This window comes from Melampsora larici-populina, assembly GCF_000204055.1.
Source record: "Melampsora larici-populina 98AG31 unplaced genomic scaffold MELLAscaffold_40, whole genome shotgun sequence".
Classification (NCBI taxonomy): Eukaryota; Fungi; Basidiomycota; class Pucciniomycetes; order Pucciniales; family Melampsoraceae; genus Melampsora; species Melampsora laricis-populina.
The window spans coordinates 255,815-278,274 of NW_006768804.1; the positions used below are offsets into that span (position 1 = coordinate 255,815).

Sequence of the window (22,460 nt, forward strand, 5' to 3'; positions counted from 1 at the left end):
CCATAAAAAAAGTAAACTGAATTAACAAAAGAAACCTTATGTACTTGCCATAATTTTCTAAGAGTAAACAGTCAAGATCAACAATACAAAATGCATTAGTAACCTTTACGAAACGAGAAAAAAAATCTTCAACCAGAGAAGCACGGTAAAGAGCCAAAATAATGATAATGGGCAATCAAAGCAGATCACAGTTAAAAAAAGTGATCAAAGCAGATTGTGGTATGATTGTTAGTGTGAAAGGCTCATGAATTTCAAGTGGATACCGCAAATGCCCAAACCCAATGTTCTCACTCAATACTCAACATTTTCAGCATTTGAGAGAAAATTGAAGCCTTATATCTATGCAGGTACTGTGTTTCTCAAGAATCAACATGAAGTTGTTCATGGAGCTCCCAGGTGTTGTTTTTGAATAGAAATTTGAATTCAATAATACAAAGAACAAAGAGAAAAAAAGGTGTGATCAGATCCTTTAGAAAAGGATGGAAATCAAACAGGTTGAGCATCCTGAAGAGGGTCTTGGGAGCTTGAAATGTTGAGTTTTGAATGAGAACATTCAATTTAAGGTTTGGGCTGAAATTTGTAAGCCCTTGACACTAAAAACCATATATAACACATTCTGAGACCAAACTGAATATGGCTGAGAATGCAAATTAGTCTGATAATGGATGGCAGCTGGACTTTGGAGAGTTGAAGAAGTGAGAGTAGTTGGAACAGGTACAGCAAAAACCAATTCCATTTCAGGTGATGCAAGTTTTATCATAAATCAAACTGAATGATTGTAATCATCAAATTCAGCATCTCTCCAGCTTTCAGAAGTAGGGTTTGCAAACAAGAAAGTCCAGTCCCTAGATGTACAATATTATTCAATGCACAATCAGTTTAGGGAATATAATCAGAGCTCAAATTCAATTCCAGAAGGTAATGAACTTATTTTTCAAAGATATATTGATCATCTAAAAAAAATGATTGAAAGGATCACAGCTTTCTCTGTGATATATACTGTTCCAAATGCAAATTGCAGCCTTGATCTTGCATGCTTCTTTAATACTTCTTCATAAGTATACCACCCAACTGTTACATGGTTCTTTTCTCATTAGCACGCCCCCACTTATATACTGGTTTTGGATAAAGCACTGACTCTGTATGGACAAAGCTTGCGCGCCTTCTGCATGGTTCATTTGGTTTTTCTTTCCAAAAAGTCTGGTTGGTACTTTTGTAACTCAGTCGATCTACTTTTGCTTTTGACTGGACTGATTTCCACCAATCACTTTGCAACACATGTGCTGAAATGTTGTTCAGCATTGCTCTCTTTATTTTCTGGTTCACTCCCAAAAATTGTTGAATTGCTCTCTCACTTCCAAAAGCACTATCATCTCTTCATTATGTCACCATCTTTATTTCCTCAGCTGTATCCCTCCATTGGTCCAGCTCACTCATCATGTAGGTGTCATTCAACTTTTGAAAAGTGGTCCATGTCATTTTGTTTTCAACACAATGTACATTGAAGTGTGGCCTGATGGTTTTGAATTGGTGTTGAACTGGTCCAAGAGTCAGGACAAATTCTGTGGTGGAGCCTGCACATTGAGTGTCACTGAATGTGCGGGCGGGCCCGCCTATGCCCTAGTAGAATATGAATTCAGGGATACTTGGAAAGTCATTTTTTGGAAGGTGTGGTGGCCCACAGCTGTCTGCTTTGCACTCATTGATGTGGGTTAACCCTTGGGGAATCTTTCTTTTTGCTACAATTTGGGAATGGGTTCTGGACATTCAATGGAAATGTGCCAGCACCCTTAACATCCCAAGACAATTCATCTTTGGTGCACCTGAGTGGCAAAAAAGTATGAAAAAAATTGTATCATTCTGAGGTTGGCCAAGAACTCAAAAGTGAAAGCAACACAGGTGCTTTGAACCCAATTTATAAGCAGAAGTTGAACACATGATCGCCACCACTGTCTTTAACATTGTTCCATCAGCACTTTTCTGGCCACTGAAAGATTTCTTATTCATTGGATTTGTCAGGCAGAAAAAGAGCCATGGCTGGGCTGTATTGGTGGTACGTGAATGTTGAAATTCACCTACATTCTGTTTACATCCATTGTATGCATGGACCACAAGACCAGGTCTTTGATCATTTTTTCAGTTGTAGCAATGGTAAAATGACATCATCCTGTTGACCATTCAAAATTACCATTCATCTTCTCATGACCAATTTCATCTAGAATTCCAATTCATCAAATTTGTCATCAAGCTCAGCAAGTTCTGGTTATTTTGGATGCCCTCCCTTCCCACCCATGGATATTTTGTGGTAACACTCCTTTGTATGTGTCTTTTATATTTATCAAGAGTTATATATATATACTTTAAAGTATTGCCATTGAGGTGTATATTAAAAAAACAATATAAAAAACTCCTTATAAGATTTATTTCATGTCATGGTTGTGTTAGTAAGGTCAATGTTTTGATCTATGTCAAATGTATGTTGCTAACAGGGTCCTATAATTGTTACTTTTTATTCAATGTTTCACATTTTTTACATTGTTTTTGTACACATTATGTACTGCTAGCCAGCCTGTCACAGCCATAGTGGGTGCTCTTGTGTCAGTTTCATGTCTTCCATAAGTACCTGACAATATAAACCTATCAAAGTCCCCCCTGCCCAAGCAGTCAAGGGAGGGACTTGCGGCTAAAGTCCTACTTTTCAACTCAAAACAGCTGGATTTTTGGGCTGTTTTCCTTGATCATCCATTATGAGAGTCACAGACATCATAAAATAACGCGGGCAGCTCAAGAGGTCTTCTCTTCAGACTTCTACATTAGCTTGTGCATTTTCCAACACATATTTCACTCATCAAACTCACTCAGAAGAGCTGTAAAAACTTGTAGCTGCAACGGATAATTCAATACAGGACCCCCTGAGGTGTGCTTAAAACCCCAGAAACACAGTGTCCAAGAATTTAAATAGCAGTGAATCTACCTGCAGTGACAATCTGGAACTAGAAGGAGGAGGCACACAAGATGCTAAGGAAGCTATGTGTGGCCGGATCAGTGATTTCATGAGGTCTGTGATTCTCATAATGAGCAAAAACACAAAAATGGCCAAAATTTCTGCTGTGGTGAGTTGAAGAGTCTACTCGGGCGGGGGGGACTTTGATCAGTTTGTTGACGATATTTCCAGCCTTTCTGATAACGACTGTGCATACAAAGTCATTGAATGAAACAGCATTGAAATGAAAATCATAAAATTTGGAAAGCCAAATCAATTCATCTTTCTTGACCAAACGTCGGTCAAATTCTGACAAACGCGTCATATACCAACTTATCATTCTTCAAAAAAACACTCACAAATGTTTATCTTTTATCTTCACCGTCATCCTTGATCAAAACAAATTCATCTTTAGTGCACATATCTTTTATTCTATTTTGTTAAGTAGAGTTGAATCTACAAGAAAATTCATCTAAAACACATCACATATTTTCTTTTAAGTACAAGTCAAGATTCAAGAATCATTTTTTGTATGTTTTTGTATTCATTATTTTAGAAAAGAAGTCAAGGATTTTTTAAAGAAAAGAAACTATTTTTTTGAGGGATGATTGAAGGAATTTCTTCCATTGGGATCTCGCGTCTTTAAAGATTTGATTTATGAACCCCCCCAAAAAAACCAACGTCAATTGAATATGTTGCATGTTCTGATATATTTTTGTTTGAAGAGATGAAGCGAGAAAAAGAAAGATTTACCTTTCATGTGGAACTGTAGTAATGATAACAAAACGAACACCCACTGACGATAAAAAAAGAACAAAGAAGTCAATTGGATTGATCTAATATATCAGATTTGAGATAAAATAATGCTCACTCAATCTCGCCTGTATACCAATTGGTGGTCTTTCAGGTGAATTGAAATAAGAGATCAAATCGGGTAATGAACCAGATGTTAAACCTTCAATCCTTAAACAGCCAATGGGACCATGAAAAACATGGAAGGCAGCTATTTTAAAACATCAACCGACCCACCCCCAAATAAAATTGAGAAGTCAATATCCGTTTGAACCTCTTTGTATTCTAATGAAGTTGTTTGAGAAACCAAAGATTATTAACCTGATGGAGGAAGAACTGATTGATCTGAAAGCTTCCTAGAGCTTTTAAAATCATCCATTCCAGGCTTGTTATGAGCTGGTAAAATGACAACTGCCATCGAAGAATAAAGGGATGGCGTTGGTAAAGTCTCTTTGATCTCTAAGCATTCCAAAGAAAATTAAATCAGCACAAAAAGAATGGAGAGCTGTTTATTGGATTGGATTTTTGATTTTGTTTCCTACCCATAGAAAAGAAACTTTTTTCCTTCGACATGGAAGCCTTTCTCCTTGACTTCCTACATCCACATTGTCGGTCAGAGCAAACTTGCCATAATCAAGGCAAATGGATCGAGAAGGCTTGAGTTTCAATGCCAAAAGAAATTATTCAAAGAATGGAACTCACTTAAGACGACGCGTTGGATGGCGTCGATGAGATCGGCATTAATGGGCCCGGTTGTCACACTTTGATTATACCCAGATACTCGAAGGTTTTGAGGGACTAGTTGGGGAATTACCCCTCTCGATGGATCGTGATTGAAAGGTAAAACATCTTCAGTAGTTTCTTTTTGAGAAGCATTCAAAGAAGTAGATGCAGAAGCTTCAGGAAAATGTAGATCGGTCAATATCATTTGACTTCGTTCATCATCCGTATGAATGTGTGCGGTAGATCCTTGTAACCAGTCGTAAGAGATATAATCAAATCCATCATAATCTTGATGATTATTTGGCATCAATTCTGGGGTTTGTTTAATCTTGGCCAGCTCTATATCTTGCAATGGGATTGCGTCAATTTCAGTTGGATTCATAGCCGGATTTGAAATCGCATTTGGATCTGAAATTATATGGGAAACTTTGGCTGGACCGAAAATTTGATGTGGTCTGAAATTTTGATAATGGTGTTTCAAATGATTCCTCAATTCTTTGATTTCGTCTTCATCGAGCCTTTCATTTGACGTATTGAAAGTTAATTCTCTTGCCAAAACAATCGGATGAACTGATTGTCCTTTATATTTCACATTGACCACTTTTGTCAAATGTATGATTGAACGAATTAGTTCTTTAGGAATCAATTTGATTTATCAAGGAATTAGACTGTTTATTTACCTTTTCTGACATCATCCGAATTGTAATAAACTGGTAAGTTCGGATGTGGATAAACTCTCTTCTCTTCAGGAATCGTCTTGTGAGCTTGATAGCCTGCGAAATAAAGATTCCAGATCATACGGAATGAGTCAAATCAATTCATACGAGCTTGAATGCGATAGTCTTTTGTGATATTGAGGATAATGTTGAATAGACCAGCGGATAAGATAGACTTACAGGGTCCTGGATCATCACTGAGTTTAAAACTATTCATTGTCGTACCCGTTTCATCTGAGTTTGTCTTGTTCATTGTTACATAAAAGAACACCCCGTGAAAGAACATTAGCTATTTCGATCGGTTTAGTAAGATGTTTCAATGAAATCACGACAAACAATTTAAAAGAGTTCGAATATTTGAGGGCCGTTGCCCTGAGAGCATCCCACCAATTGGAGGTAGTCTATTCATTGAAAAATTGGGAGCTATATTGAGATCTATCATTTGGAATTCCAAAAAGTTTATCAATAGTTTCTATACAATCACATAATTTTTAGAGAGTGAATGAAGTGTTTGAAAATATGACTTACTAGCGCAGTGAGCCCTCTTGTCTTGCGTATTCATTCTGATATTTAAACTCATTCTTTCGAAGGATTCGAACAACTTAAGTATCGGTAAGAGTTGATGATATGTTCGTAAAGAAAAGGTTATCAAACTTTAAGAACGACACAAGAAAGATTTAAGCACAATACAAGAACGAGTTGAGAAAGGGTTGAGAAAGGGTTGAGAAAGGGTTAAAAACGAGTTCAGAAGGAGTCCAAGGTCAGGAAGCAATCAAGAACAAGGTAAAATTGAGTTAAAAACGAGGTGAGAAACCAATCATAAAAGATAATCTCAAAGAAGAAACGAGCTTGATCGTTCTTTCACGTCAAGTAAAAGGAAGAATCAATCAATAGAAACGAAATAGAAAGCGATGAGGATAAAATTTATAATGAATATTCTGATCACTAATCACTAAAGATGATATTTGAAGGACGAGGATCTCGTAATTCTGGAGAGGACGGTGGACCTTTTATAGTGAAGAAGTGACGTCAATTTGTACTCGTTTTTTGACTTAATTTAGATAGGGGGAGAAAAGATACCAAGCTTGGTGGTATAGAGTACAGAATCTGATGTCTCAACGTCATTCGTAGTGTTCGTGACTAGTCCATCATTTAAGGAAGTATCCTTATTTTTTAAGGTTGATTACATTTTTGAGTATCAGATTCCTTAAAATCTTCATCTTGATCGCCTTCTTTAGGTTAGGGTCACAAGACTTGGAATTGAATTGATCAAAGTAACATCTATTAGTTCTGAGATAACCTGCTGAGTGTTAAAAAGGGGAATCATTTACCATCTTCACTTAGTTTCCTTAATTCTAAAGCCACCCTCACCTTTCCACAGACATCCCACCGTGTACCTTCCTGACAAGTTTGTCTGACCTTGCCTTTCAGCCTAGGTTCTTGAATGTTGGTCATTTGAATAGATTATTGATCGGAAAAGATAAAATAAGCGTTATTAGTTTGTATTCTTTTTGACATCTTGAATGAACCTCCGAAACGTACCTTTGCTGTCTTTATTTCCTTTGACTGACTGTGTATCGATATCCTGGACGTGAACCAAGTGATATTACGTGCAAAATGTCATACGTAAGTGATCCGAGTCAACTTGAGAGTGAATAAATACTGAAGATCATCTACCATCTTCTATGATTGCATCATTTCTTCACGTGCCTCCACCATGGCCTCCACTTGCACTTGCCTCCATTTTACTCCACCTCTCTCTGTCTTCACCTCGTCAAATTGCCGTTTCAACCTCAAAACTTTGATTTTCAGAAATAGCATTCTCCAACTCTTGATGCTTTTGACTCGTCGTACGTGGTTTTTCTTAGAACTCGGGGCTTTAGTCTTATTTTGTAAAGTTGTTTGTTTAAACGCTGGGGTCCTTAATTTCTTTTGAATTCTTATGCAGTTCTTCAATCCATGTTATTTTTGATATTGCCATTGTTTTTTGGTCATCTCTGATGTTCTGGAAGGACTGGACCTCGTTGGGTTTCAATCCATGAAACGTGATGTATGTGTACGTTACCCTTCCATATGATGTGTAAAGTATAAGATAAGTCTTTTACTTTTCTTGTTTCACGACGAGAGGGTCTGAGAATGATTGGCCGATGGAAGTGTCATCACTCTCTACTAAGTCCATAATGGTATGTGATGGGAGAGCGATAGAGGAAGGCAAAGATTTTCTAGGGGTTTGAATATTCTTTGTGATGTACACGATGACTTAAGACTCGAATGGACGATTTGTTGATACAGACTAAGCATCACAGCGAAAAGATGGACAAGTTTTGTCATTGGAAAATCGGCTTAGCGGTCCATGAGATGTATGATGTCAAAGGGAATTAGGCTGATTTCATTGTACGTAGTCAGTACAACTACAACAAACGAGCTTTACATTTTGAGTATATCTCTTACACATTGACAGATCATTTACATATCTTTATCGTTTTTTAACTGATTAAGAAGGTCCCTGTTTGGTACCAGTCAATGCGAACTTGTTCATCATGGCTGATGTTTTTGCGAACCTTCAAAGCTATATTTCATCACTGAAGATCGTTTTGTACGAACTCGGAAAATCTGAGATCTTGCTTGCATGGATAATGGTCGATATGAGAAAAACTCGTCTCTTCCCTCTTGTATGTCTCTTTGAAGGAGAGACTTGCAACATGCCTGCTTGGGCGCTTAAAACCCAAAGGCCTTCGCATGAAATGCTGAGGACACCAGACGCGATTGTTTATGCTTTTATTTCGAGTGCTGAAGAGATCAGACGCGTGATTGTTTATATCAGATCTACCCTTTCCTCTAGCTACAAGTTTATGAATTCATCCAGTCACTTCCTACGCATTGATGATTTCTATATTAACAATTCACACACGCTGATTTATGGAATTGTTTATATGTTCAAAACATTCGACTTAGCTAGGATTGCGATTTACGCATGCGAGGAGCTTGCTTTCCTGAAAAGACGAGATAAAGGCAATGGACTTCGCGTATGCGTTCAGATGAACTTTTGGGAACGATGCAATCCGATCTATCATTTTCTCTATCTTTTCTCTTCTCAAGATTTGAAGATTGTATACGGTGACCATTGATTCAAATCAGATTACAAAAACAAGTGTAAAACACTGCCTCTTAAATTTTCACACCATCTGATTCTTACTACAGAAAGGTTGGGTCAATTTGATCCCCTCAAATCCGAAGAATTGAGTGGCAAAAATATACTCAGTTCTTCTCGGCTGCAAGTCCCTCTGCTCACTTGATAAATAGCAAACCTACCGGGCTTTTCGGTCAAGTAAGTGCATCTCGTTTACGAGTCCACTCGTGCATTTTCTAGATAAAACTCATTTTTATATAAACAATTCCCACAGTTCACCTTATAAGAATTTGTTGTATCTTCAAATCGTCCGAATTAGCTAGGATTGTGATTTGAGCGCAAAAGAGCCATTCTGAACAGATGAGATTACAAATGAACTCCATCTAGTTATACGTGTTTGCATGGGCTTTTCAGATTGATACAACACGAGCTATCCTTTTCTTTTAATGGCCTGTTTGGATCAGATCATGAGAACAAGTGTAAAGCACTTTGCCTCTGAAATAAGCATATCATTTGTCTCTATCTATAGAATGCTAGGTCTCTTGGTCAGTTTGAACCCTCCAAAACCAACCGATTGAGAGACAAAGCTATACCCAGGTTTTGATTTCAGGTCTTTCGCATTTGGTAGATAGAAAACCACCGTACTTTTGGCCATGTAGGTGCTGCACCTCTTTTCAGTGGGACATTCACTCCTTCAGAGGTTTGGCGTGGGCTCAAGATCGGGCGTGGTCTATGTGATAAAATAATCGGCTGCACGCTACACCAGTGCCATGGAGGACAAATGGCCCCGAAGTATGTCTCAATATTTATTGGATGGCCCCTGAAGCCAAATCTGTGGTAAGCTCATGGACACGACTTGCTAGCAGGCTTACGGATTACCCTTTGAAGACGAAGATAGAACTTGTTGAACATACGTCGCTTGAAGCTTATGAGAGAATGGTAGTCTATGATTGGCTCTAGTCAAGCTTTACTCGACATCGAAGCGTGCATTTAAGTGCAGCATCCCCACATCAATAACGTGATGGTGTTGAGCCCTTTCCAGGGTGGTTGAATGTATCATTTTCCCCTGATGATGGCACAAGCAAGCATAAAACACGGCTTGGCCTGTTTGATTAAGTGATACGTGCGTTCCCTACTGACTGAAGCAATATACAATCTTTGATTCCTGCGGAATGGGAAGAAGATAGGAGTGAATCAAGAATTTGATATGAGTCAAGGTGAATGGCGAGGAGCTCAGCGGTAACAGTTTTTTGATATTTAAGCAAGTGGTTGTGGTACAGAAAGCAGGAGTACGTAACACAGCCTGATACACGTGTGTTCACAGAGTGTCAACAAAGCCCTCCTGAAGCCACAGAGCTCTAATTTGTCAATGCGATGGTTCATCCCTATAACGATTCCCATTTCAATCGACTTGACGTCACTCGGATTTTACACAATCAAATCAATCGATCGACTCTATTCATCATGACTGAAGCGTTTGCTACTATATGAGGGAATGCCCGATGTTACCTCGAAGCCAATTTCTTCTGTCACTCTCAACGATGGGATGCTAGAGGATGCTAGCCAGATGCCCGATATCTGGTGAGGATCGACCAATCTTTCCTCAATCCGTTTCTGAGGGAAGCAGTATCATGACTCAATCGGGTTCTGACTTCCTACTCTCGTTTCTAATTTCATCCTAGGTCGTGTTGCGATCGTGACTGGTAAGTGTGCTCAACGGATTCTGTGATGAGTTTGTAGAGTCATCTAATCTCTTGGCCGTCTTTCACCTGCGATGCATTTCCAGCTCCTAGTCGAAACCCCGACTTACTGCAACTTAAACCCAGTATGACTTCTCGTACCGGTTCACGTACCAAGACAGCGATTGTAAAGATCAAGAAGGCGATCCCTGAAGCGAACGTGAAATTTCTTTACTCTGATCTTACTATCTTGTCTTCGACAAAGATTGTACATATATTGGTCAGTCAGTAGGGAACGCACGTATCACTTAATCAAACAGCCCAAGCCGTGTTTTATGCTTGCTTGTGCCATCATCAGGGGAAAATGATACATTCAATGTTGCTTTGACGACGCTTTTTCCGATATCAAAATACGCTTCGCAACTCGACAATATGCATGTTCGAATTGCGAAACTTTCCAGTTTGGCTCATAAACAACCCGGCACCCCATCATCCACCTCCTTGGAGGGCTTGTACAAAAACTGGGGCATCAACGGGGCACGTTACAAGCGGAACAGATTGACCGTGAGTTCAGCTGTGGACAATTTCTATCAAAGTCGATCTATGAGTATCCCTGATCAGTGCTTATCTCATGATGCGTATCTGAAGTATACATTTGACGAACGAACTCCAGAAGAGACTCCAATACACAAAGTAATGTTGATTTATTTGGAATCAGAGAACTCGGATAAGGTTTGATAGTCAAATTGAGAAGAATACAAGGGCATTCGAAGTAATCAATCAAGAGGACATAGTGCCAGCTGGTGTCATATTTAACAGAAGTCAACATGATACCTGATGATCAAAGGATGGTAAGCATATCAAATTCCAGATTTAAATCACTTGACTTTCAATTCCATGCGATCTTATTCATACTCATGACTAATTCAAACTGATTGGTTTCAATTTTCTTCTGCTTCTAATTCCTCAGTTCTTTCCAGATGAAGTGCCTTCAAAAACTTATATAAGTATCGCGGACTTGGAGGTCGCGCAAAGCGGCCAGCCAGGGGCTCACTTCTGCGTTCTGATATTCGACTGTTATCACAGTCTTGAATCAAAGACTATCAAAAAGCCACTGACAAAAAAGAACAGTCAGAATGCTTTGTAGGATGTTCATCATTGACACGAACGCTTAACTCAAACTTAACTCCTTCTGATCTATTACTTCATGACTAAGACTCTATCCCCATATCTGTATGGGAGTATCATGTTGACATGAACACATAATGAGATTCATAAAAGTCTTAAACAGTTGTTGACAAATTGCAATTGTGTAAGTCAAAATCACACTAATCGTCGGGTCTACCTACCCAAATCAAGTGGGACTCGGTCTCAAAAACTACAAAACACTGTGTGTGTAAATAAAATAGCTTGATGTGCTTGCACCATCAAGGCATCCTCAGACATACATGGTATATAGAAATAAGACAATGATTTGGGTTCAAAGGAGAACTTCAATCTCCATTTTCTTCACATACACCATGGGGTAATCAGGACCATAACAATCTGAATAGAACAGAAAATGTGAAAAATAATTTGCTTTGGTGTTTATAGGATACTCGCAAGCAATCTCTTTGAGAGAACATGGGGGAAAAGGCCACTGAAGATATCCCCGCCAAAGGGAATCTGGCATCAGACCAAATTTCACCAGCAGGTTGCAAGCCCTTGGCAGACTCTTGGATACACATGTGGTTGGTCTTGTGTGAAGCTAGGGTTCTTTTGGCCATTCTCTTCTTGCCTAATCACTGGTTTGTGTCTTTCAAGACCAACCAACTAATCACAAAACTGACTGCTTTCTGGCTGACAGCTCAGCTTTGTCCAGATTATTGACAGTTCTGTTCAGCAGAACATGGCCAAAAGCAAAAATTTTGGCTGGTGTTCAACCAGACCAACATTCCATCCAATTTCAATATGTTTGCTTGAAGAACACCCAAAATAATTCAATGAATTGTAATGTATTGGTATTGTATTGCCAACCCAAAACCAAAAGCTGGATTTCCTTGTATTGGTTCAGCCAACCCAATATGGGGACATTTTTTCATGTTGGCTATTGGCAACACAAGTGATTGTGATCCCACCCATATTGTTTGGTCTTCTGGGTTCTGCTAATTATGCTCTGCTTTACCATTTCACATTGGCTTTCATTGCATGAAAAATGCAATATAAGCCTCCATATTATATTGAGAATTGGTTTAGACTGGTGCCCCAATGCAACATGAAAGAGGTCAGACATTCCACATTGTATTGGATTGCTCCAGGCATTGTATTGTTCAAGTGCTGGAGGAGAACCAATCAGATTTGAGTCCATTCCAAACATAGCCTTGTGAAAATTTCTAAGAGAAGCTGAAACCAGTCATAATTCCATCAATTACAGAAATCCAAGCTGAAGAAGTTTTTCAAAGGCAAAAACTGGAATGTCAGTTGCTTGGGAAAAAAGTCAGGCCACTTCTCTATGATAGAAAAAGAATCAACTAAATGTAAATACCAACTCAAGTAGGGATCTGTTTTTCTCCTCAAACAAGTTTGCATCCTTTTTTAAGTTTTCTACATTCTTCAATTTTCTGCAAACCACTTAAGAGTCAGATTGAACCCATATGACAAATAAAACTTTCCTTGGAAAACAGTGTATAGAAATTAAACAGAAGAAAAAACCAGACAAAGGTGTATCAATTTACAAGCATCATTGTATTTGTAATAGTCAAGGTTCTGGCTAAAACAAAATTGCACCACATCCCATTATTGAATGGATGAGTGTTATGAGTCTTTGCAGCAGAACCTTGGCATTGAAGATTTGATCTCTATCAATAAGGAGCATGGGATTGGTGATGACCACTTATAAATCAATAAAAGTCATGCCACACAAAGTGTTTTGCATGTATTTAGTCATAATAATTGAAAGACTACCATGATTCCAATGGGAAAAGGAAACTTTTTCTTGGTTGGAACCTTCCCATTAAGAGAAGCATCAAAATCCACCACACAAAACAAATCTGTCTTTTAGCTCAGCATATAGGAAAAATCTGGATAACAATTTAAGGAAACCTAGATGAATTTCCAGAAAAATATCAAAGCAATCATACCATTCCTGAGTGTTTTGAAAATTTGAGAAGAAAAGGACCCATGTGATAGAAGGACTGCCACCCAGAGAGAAGGACCCATGCCTTTCTTAAAACCAAATATTCTCCCTTCAATTTTCATCAATCTGCATAATTCCCTTGTTATAATTTGTTTGAAAAATGGTCAGGAAAGTCAGATGGCTTGACACCATCATTAAATTCAATAAAAGGGTTTTATAAAGCAGAAGCATATCCTTTTGTAGATGTTGAGAAGCAGGTTACACTTGAAGTATGAGAAGAGGGTTATGCTTGAATTCAAGTACAGTGTTCTCTTGACATAGGACCCAGATTTTTTTCCATAAAATAAATCTCATTCTTTTCACATGTCTTTGCATCAAAATTTGAAGACACATCATTCAAGACCAAATCACTATATATGCTTGTTTTGACCTCTTTTTATTTTTAGGATGAGTGTTTGCTTTAGGATCCAAAAGGACCCTGGCCTTTTGTTTATTATTAATTTGTGTGTGAGTAAGAATAGGAACCAATTCATGACCCCAGTTACTGGCTAGTGAGCTGTGCAAACTTGAATCATTGCTGATACCAGCTCTGAGACAAATAAGGGAAGGTCTTTGAATTTGACAATTGTACCCGACCCATTATTTTATCAACAGAACCATTTACTGATCAATATTCAGTGGTAAGGGCTTCCAAGCCCTCATTAATAGCCTTCAAAGCTTCATAATCACAGCTGCCATCACACATTTAAATGTTTTTAGATGGAATCTATAATTATGACTGTGATAATTATAACTCTTAGCAGTAATTCATATGGATATAGAACACAAGATACAATAAGGTAGGGAGTGGAAAATTATGTTTTTGACAATGATGAACATAATGGAAAGTAGTTTAAATGGGTGGTAAACAGCTCAATGACCTCATAACTGCAAACCAAGATCATACTCAGAGATACCCAAACTTTGAGTACAATTATGTACATGTAAATAAAGATACAAATTATACACATTCACTTATATTCATAAAGTGTTTCCAACTGCTTTTTTCTTCAAATGCAATGCATTTCCCCATGAAAAAACCACTTTTTGTTTCATGCTTTAGTTTGGCCCTAGTGATGGAGCCAGTATGTTGGTGCACTCAAGATTTTGTGGGTGACCCCTCTCATGAGTCAAAATAGAATGGAATCTTGTGCTTGTAACACCAACCTGGGGCCTCCACAATCCCATTACCCACTGATTTGAGTGCAAGTTTTGTTGTACTTCAGTACAACACATTTTATTTTGAGTCAAAACATTTCTCATCTTGAATTGAGTTCTGAACCTAACATTGAAGGTGATATATGAGCCTGATCAGGTTGGAAAGAGAGCTGCATCCCCAAACTTTCAAGAGGTAAATCTCATGATGAAAAGGTATGATGACCTACCTGATGAATACCTTTAGTGTGTTTTTTGTGCATTTCCCAAAGTCTGATCTGGAATAGCATTTGACAGAAAGTGCATAAGGCACCTCAGCTGCGTGTCTCCTTGGTATTACTAGCAAATTCAATAGCTAATGAAATATCAATCAACTCCATGTAATTCAACAAATATGTGTAGTAACATCACTAGTAATATTTAATTACTGAAAACATTGAAATAACCTATTTTTCTCTATTCACATGATATTAAGAAGATACTTACTGCTGCCCATACTTACTCACAGATAGGCTTGAAAGATGATGGTGGGTAATATGTTCAATGATGTTGTTTTCAATGGCCACTCGTAGTCAAAGTTCAAACAACCAAGTTGGATTGAGAAACCAACTCAGTAGCTGATCATCTAAAACAGAACCCATTGGCACATGATGAACAGAACACCATTGAGAGACTTATCGGACTCTATGTGCTAAGGTAAGAGATAGTTATACAGTAGATGAAACTGGTGAATCAGCAAGATGTGGAACCAAGACTACACATGTTAAGGTAATCCATTAGACATACAAGTCTTTATGTAGATTTCACCTGTTATCATTTACAGATTACAGAGTAAAGGGTCACATGATCTGCTTAAACTAGTCTTGTCAGAAAGGGAGTAAGCCTCCGCAGCAGCCTATCACCTTGATAACAATTTTAATGACTAATCAAATATCAAGCAACTACATGTAATCCCATAATTAAATGTATTCTTATGACCAGTAGCATATATATGACCTGGCCCTGTCCTTGGCTGCCCAAGCTTGCCCAATGATCTCTTGAAGGTAGGTGTTACGTGCCACAGGTCAGCTGCGCTTGGCCTTGGGAGCCCCAGGAGACCCTCCAGGGTCAGGTGATGCCCTGAAGCCGGCCATATTGCACCCGGGCAGGGCCATAGCCCCAAGCATATAATCTATTCACAAAGAAAGAAATACATGTAATGATCAATTACATGTCCAACATACATATCAACTGTTTCTCTACTATGTTCAGTTATATCTTCTGTCTCTACTTCTTTATAGTTCCTACTATTCTCTTTTTAATTGATACTGAAAACATATCTATTCTTCAACCCACAAATTACTCACAGATAAGCTTGGAAGATGATCTGGTGTGATATATATGATGGCAATCTTTTCTAATCACCACATCTACTCCTTGGGAACCCAACCCATGAGCTGATCCCCTAAAACTGACTTCTGTGACATGTGATGGACACCATTAAGGGAAGTTTGGGGTTCTATGTGCTAAAATGATAAATTGTTATAATGAAGTATGTACCCAGGGAAATCAGCTTCACATGGGACTCAGATTACACACACTAATGTAGTATATTACGCATGTGGACCTCTATGTAATATGTGATTGTATGTGATCATCTACATATAGGGCTGTGACCTGGACCCTGCTCTGCCCGGCCAACACTGCCTGACAACTTTCACAGAGCTGACAGTACGCGCCCTGGGGCATCTAAAGCTTGCTTGATGACAGCTGAATATGGCCCTGTGGGCGCTTCAGGCAGCGCGGGCGCTTGAACCGGCTGGGGTGCCAACCCTTTTTTTGCCAAAAAGCACCTTCACACTACATAGTCTCCCACTGGCCCTGGTTGGCCCTGAGCAGTTTTGAGAGGTCATCAGGCGCACTCAGGGCTAAATTTGGCCCTGGTCCCGGCCATGGACGCACAGGGTCGGGTCACAGCCCTATCTACATATCACGGGCTATCTGTTCACATGAGCTACTTATATTAGTCTCCTTTAGGTAGTCTGTTTATTACTTGTTCTCCACATCATTTTTGTTCTGACCGAGATATAAGCCCTTTATTCTTGTCTTGTTTTATAATACTCATAACCTTTACAAAATATCAATCAAACACAAATAAATTTGTTGACAATCAACAATCTGTTCATGGCCATACTCAAAAGTCCTTTTACAACCTCAACAAAGCTCTTTTGGAATTAGTAGTAGTACTAGTAGCCATGGTTTTATATTCTTTTCAGGTTATACCTTTAATTACTATTGTCAAGATTACTTATACCATATGTAATTCACATGTAATTCACTTATAATAAGATTTATGTCTCTTATTACATGTCTTGCTCAATAAGTCCCCCTATTGACAAGATTTTTCTATAAGTATGTGCATGATCTTGGTCTGATAAATATACAAACCCAATCTTTTTGGCATGTTTTGTTCCTTACATTTTATTATAGCAATCAGAATACAAATCACTTTGTTAACAATCAAGAATGTGCTCATATCCATCTCAGGAAGCCTTTTTGACACCTTCAATAAAGTATTTTCAAAGTGAGCAATAGTAGGCACAGGTTGATTTTCTATCACTTTCTCACATTTGGTTTATGGTTGTCAAAATTACATGTCACACCTGAGGTTGGGTGCTCAATAAGCTCACTTGTTGGCAGCATTTCATGCGGCCATATAAGGTGACCACAAGGTATTGGTCTCCAGACAAAATGATCAAATTGCATGTGTTGAACCAAAAAGCCCTTACCATGCTCCCTTGGCCTTGGGGTCCCTCTTCCTTCTTCCTCTGCATTGCCATATGTCAGAGGACACCTTGTATTTGTCTGAAATTCACATCTTACAGATTTATAACCGCATCTGATAAGAATGAATCGAAGAGGTACGATCGGTATTTGAATTCAAAAGCTTGTGAAAACTCTATAGAAGAAGGCATAAAAACATCCATGGTGTTGCAGATCAATGATCAGTTCAACCTCCTAACATTAGTTTTTGATATCAAATAATGATGATTGATCCATGATTAGAGATATAAATTTGATGTTACAACTGTAAGAAATCAAATCACAAACACCCAAAAAAAGAGGAAAAAAACACATCAAGCTTAAACAAAGAGAAATTTTACAAAATGAGAACCTTATAAACAAATGCACCCAAAAAAGCCAAATTAAAAAAAATGAAAAGTTTCTTAACAATGAAAACAATATTTCATAAAAAATTGATGGGATGATGATAAGCATACAAACCGAAAGGTTTAATCAGATAAATCAGAATTATTATGATCAGGAGGAGAAGGAAGACGGGATTGATGAAGCCGATTAGAAAGAGGTTGAGAAGAAGGAATTGATGAATGATGTTGATGTTGATGTTGATGATTGATGGATGGATTCCCACCACCTACTCTTAAGGGTAATGGTTGAGTTCGATTTGAGATTTGAGGTAAATTGAAATATTCTGATGATTGATTTGGATAAGTTGATGGTCTTTGGAAAGAAGTTGATGGATTGAATCGTAAAGGTCTTTGATTTAAAGTTGGAGTTGAAGTTGATGGAGTTAATGAACTTTGTGATGGTCTTGATCGGTTTGAATTCGATTGAAGCGAAGTGGATGATTTATCTTGACTGTTTAAAACGTTTTGATTTGGCCATGAAGATTAGAACAATGATATGATTTCATCATGTTAGAGATTCCTTTTCAAAAAGAAAAAAAACGCAATCAATTCAACTTACTTTCCAATTCGATTTTTTAAATCATTGACCTCATTTTTCAATCCAGTGATCTCTTCGTCTTTTTGTTTCATTGCAAGCTAAAGAAAATCCCCAAAAGAAAAAAAAATCTGATTGAAAATTAAAAGCAACATTCGCAAAGTTTATTTTGTATTTATTTCTGTAGTAATTAGAATGATATATATCTATATATAATCATATATAGACGATGGATTTAGAAAGGGATGACTTACATCCCTTCTTTCTCTATAAGCTCTTTGATGTCTTCGGTTCTGTTCTCGTCTTTTCTGAATAGAATCAATTCAAACAAAACAGAAGGATGATTAGAAACAAACGAAAGAAAAGAACGAGACTCGAGTTTATAAAATCAATTCACTTCTGTCATTTTTCTTTTCCATTGTCCAGCATTGGTTTGGTTCTGAATGAGAGATTTTGAACTTGATTGGATTGGTGAAGTAGGAATCGATTCATCAAGTTGATGATGAGATTGAACTTCAAATAGATGCTGTTCTGGGCTACTAGTGATTTCGAATTCGTTGAGAAAACCTCTTGGTTGGATTGGCTTAGGAATTGGATTTCTAAGAAAAGTACTTTGGTTTTGATTCGAGAATGGTACTTTAGCTTCTTGTTCAACTTTAGAGTTTGTTTCGATTCTAGTGAGCTTTGATGGTTTCGAAAATAAAAGTGAATCAGGTGTAGATTTCAAACGTGGCCTTTTGAGATGATTCACATTTTGATCTGTTTCTTGAAGTTGATAATTCCGATTAAGATGAGGGTTCGGTGGGATTGGGGGTGGTGGTGGCTGTAGAGGGATTTGGAATTGATAAGGTAAAAAGTTGGATGAAGTATGATTTCCTAGAAAAGTGAAATGAGTGGGCTGATGTAGGTTCAGAGAATGTGCTAGATTGTTAGCTGATGTATTGAAAGGCCAAGGAGTAGTAGTTAGATGGTTTAAAGGTAAATGACTATTATTATGATCATGATTTTGAATAGGATTGATAGTGTTGCTAATACTATTGGTTTGAATCAAATCACTTTCTGGGACTTGATATGAATTTAATGAGACGGATGGATTTGAAATTGGAGAAGTAAGAGGACGAGTACAAGAAGCAGAAGTAGAATCAGTGGTAGCAGTAGCAGTAGCAGTAGCAGTGTTAGCAGTTATAGGGGAAAGCTCCTTCATAAGTGAAAGTTGAGCGGTCACATGAGATTGACAAAGTTCAGATTGGTGTGGTGTAAGGTTTGATGGCGAAGAAGTTATCAATGGGATTTGAATTTGATCATTTCCTTCAGAATTCGATGAAAAGTGATTCTTGGACATCTCACTGGATTAGTGATAACATTGACATCAAGATTATAAAGATAAAATGATATTTCTGGTGCGATTTTGATATTTGAGCTCACAAAGATGGTTTAGTAAGAGTAAGGCTAGAGTAAGACTGATTTTGAGTCATGAAGAATGATGTGTTGAGGAAAATTCGAAGAAAGTTTGAGATTCAAAGATATATCAAAATTCGAACTCATCAATCGAACATAATGCCAGCCTTTGGAACTTTGGTGGCAATACCATGGTCAACCGAATTCAAAACTACAGCCTGCTGTCAGCTGATGATGAGAGAACGGTAAGCAGATCAACTTTTAGATTTGAATCATTTGACTCTAAATTCCTTGCAATCTTCTTCTCATCATCAATGATCATGACTAAGTTGAATTCCCATTGCTTTCTTGTTCAAATTGCTCGTGTAGTTCTTTTCAGACAAAGTGACTTCAGTTTAAATACTTTGTAAGTATTGATCACCTCCAAGACCCACGGCTTATGCAGTTGAGCTCACTTTGAATCCGAATCATAAGACTCAATTGATCACAAAGCCATTCACTAAAAGAACAGTAAGAAAGATTGGTAAGGATTTCATCTCTATCGCTTCATGACTAAGGGTCTATAGACATAATCCAATGATTAGAATCCAAATGATTTCAAATGCAATCTTTGCTAGATATCTTCATCATCAGTCGATCGGACTAAGGGTTCATTGTAATTCATGGAACAGCCTCATCATCATGGCTTAAGCCATTCGGATTGAAATCACCAACATATATCATAATCATAATCAGAACAGAATCAATCATGGATCCCGGGCAATGCACACTGCGACGTCAAATCAGGATATCATTTGATCATGCGACTCAAAAATCCGAGATAGTGTGAAGACTATCAGTTTCTATCAACAGTCATATCAATCATCAGAATCTCTTTTTGGACTATTTCCAACTGCACCCAGACCAGCTTCTTCTACTTTCCTTCAACTTGCTTCTCCTATCCTCAAGTCAGCTAAGTATCATATTATTGTAGTAGGTGAGCACTTATTTCATTTTTTCAACTTCTTTTCCTCTTGGAAACTAATCTTTTCATATCAAATGATGGGTTCAATCAAATGTGGTACACCCCTCACAGCGGCCAAGATTGAATGCTTTTTCAAGTTGATTTCAAGATTTGCATTGCAAGGCAATACAAGTATGGAATCAAAAAGATGATCAAACTATATTAACTTGAGTTCAGTTCACTCATAATCTCTTTACATCATCTTCCCCAAGCTTATCTACTCCCCTCTACACTGCCAACATAGATGCCTTAAGTTGAGAAATATGAGGGATAATTGGAGGCAAATCCTGGGACAGACCTTGTCCAAGGTTTTGATCCAAGGCATTTTTTGGCACTGAGAATTACTTTTGATTGAAACCTTGGAAAACTTCTGTCCAAGGTTTGGATTCCAAGAATACCTTGGAGATTTTAATTCAAGGTAAATATGTTGACAGTGCTACCTAAGTTGGGGGTGATAAAATCAAAATATCCTCTGCTTGGTCAAGCTCTCAGATCTTCCAATGCTTTAGAGGTCACCAGAATCTTTGGGTGTGTATCAAAAATTGAGGTGTGACCAATTACAGCTATTCAGGAAATTCATGTCATGGGCGCACAATTTTTTCGTTCCCCCCCCCCTAATACAGCCACGCCGCGCAGCGCAGCAGAGCTGTATGACCCTGTGGCTTCGAATATCCGGCTGCATCCGAGGTCATTCTGAACCGGCCATACGGGATTATTTGGTATTGTTTGGCCATTCCATACCACTACCCTCCACTACCCTTACTGGCGCTACCAACGAGGGGATAGCTTTGGTTCCCCTCGACCTTTTCCCCCCATTTTCATTCAACCCAACATCCACCATCTCGAAGCCACATCTAACAAAGATCTTGATATGGACCTCAACAATTCAATCCTCACCCGATTGCCTAGTTCTGTGGACCAGTCATTCACGCAACCGCAAACCAAACGGGAAGCCACCTCACCAGATCGATGTCCTCAACCACTGGTTGACCGCTTCGCCAAATCGCATAAATTCACGGGGTTCCCTTCAAGTGCTGCTGTCACTGATACCCATTTTTTCGCCAAACAAAACCATAACCCTTACCTGAGATTCCGATTGATTCATTTTTACCCTTCGAGCACTATGGGCAACAGAAAACTGTTGCAAGTACCCTTGTGCGTATTTTTTCATCTGGATGCCTTGTTTTTGCGTTTTCAATCCTTTCTCTGGCTGTGTGAAACTTTGGTTGATTTAATGATTGTCCTTAATGTTTGTCCGTTTCATTAGGTCCCCGGCCGATAAGCGACTCGATGTCATGAGCCGAGCAATGCGCACTCGCAGCTATCAAGCTGCCCATCTTCAGAGTGTTGTTACACCAACGTGAGTCAGCCTTTTATTGATCAGTTCAATGTGACATTGGCTCACACCCTCAAACGGTCTCCCAGTGCCGGAATCGCTAATACGACTTCTTTGATGTGGCCTAACACTGTCACCCCCCCATCTTCGGCGAGAGGCGATTTGCTGGCAACATCCCCCTTAAAGGCGTCCAGAACAGCTGATGGTTCAAACACCCTGGTCACTCCGTCAATGAACGAGGTTTTCGCCCGTAGTCCCCCTGCCTCGACCCCGAGCGGATCTCAATCCTCTTGCCTTGGCTCTGTCAACCCTCACATCAATCCATTGATTTTGGATACGGATCGAATGTCACAGGCCACGCCCTTCGCTTCACCTGCCACCGTCTCTACCTCACTGCCGGCAAGCCTCAAGCCAAGTAAAGCTTCAATGTCTTTTGAAAAGCCTCCTCGTTCATTGCTAGATATGGTCTTGGATGGAGAAGATGAAATTGAGCAGTTAGACGACGACCTAGGTAAGGAGCTCCCCTTGTTCTGTACCCTCTCTCACCCATGTGCAACCCCAGGAACTGACCTCGTACTCTGCTCTTTATCTAGATACCTTGACTGATACTGGCCTTGATACGTGTCCTATCGAGTTGAAGCCTCTTGAACCGATTACTGCTTGCCAAT

The 22,460-nt window shown here is 38.6% G+C and overlaps 4 protein-coding genes across 4 annotated transcripts; 2 read left to right on the plus strand and 2 right to left on the minus strand.

Moving 5' to 3' along the window:
• Nucleotides 1–3,732: 3,732 nt before the first annotated feature.
• On the minus strand, nt 3,733–5,467 carry MELLADRAFT_109918 (uncharacterized protein; the record flags this gene model as incomplete). Its single annotated transcript, XM_007414055.1, has 6 exons — nt 3,733–3,779; nt 3,855–3,986; nt 4,097–4,234; nt 4,478–5,098; nt 5,179–5,271; nt 5,395–5,467. 6 exons carry the CDS (start codon nt 5,465–5,467, stop codon nt 3,733–3,735), a joined length of 1,104 nt encoding a protein of 367 aa, XP_007414117.1.
• A 2,287-nt stretch (nt 5,468–7,754) lies between these two features.
• On the plus strand, nt 7,755–8,342 carry MELLADRAFT_66148 (uncharacterized protein; the record flags this gene model as incomplete). The annotated part of the gene is made up of 1 exon (XM_007413949.1): nt 7,755–8,342. One exon carries the CDS (start codon nt 7,755–7,757, stop codon nt 8,340–8,342), a length of 588 nt encoding a protein of 195 aa, XP_007414011.1.
• Nucleotides 8,343–9,839: 1,497 nt separating this feature from the next.
• Nucleotides 9,840–10,761, plus strand: MELLADRAFT_66149 (uncharacterized protein; the record flags this gene model as incomplete). The annotated part of the gene is made up of 4 exons (XM_007413950.1): nt 9,840–9,925; nt 10,027–10,047; nt 10,171–10,307; nt 10,382–10,761. 4 exons carry the CDS (start codon nt 9,840–9,842, stop codon nt 10,759–10,761), a joined length of 624 nt encoding a protein of 207 aa, XP_007414012.1.
• A 7,682-nt stretch (nt 10,762–18,443) lies between these two features.
• Nucleotides 18,444–19,397, minus strand: MELLADRAFT_66150 (uncharacterized protein; the record flags this gene model as incomplete). Its single annotated transcript, XM_007414054.1, has 1 exon — nt 18,444–19,397. One exon carries the CDS (start codon nt 19,395–19,397, stop codon nt 18,444–18,446), a length of 954 nt encoding a protein of 317 aa, XP_007414116.1.
• Between the last annotated feature and the right edge of the window lie 3,063 nt (nt 19,398–22,460).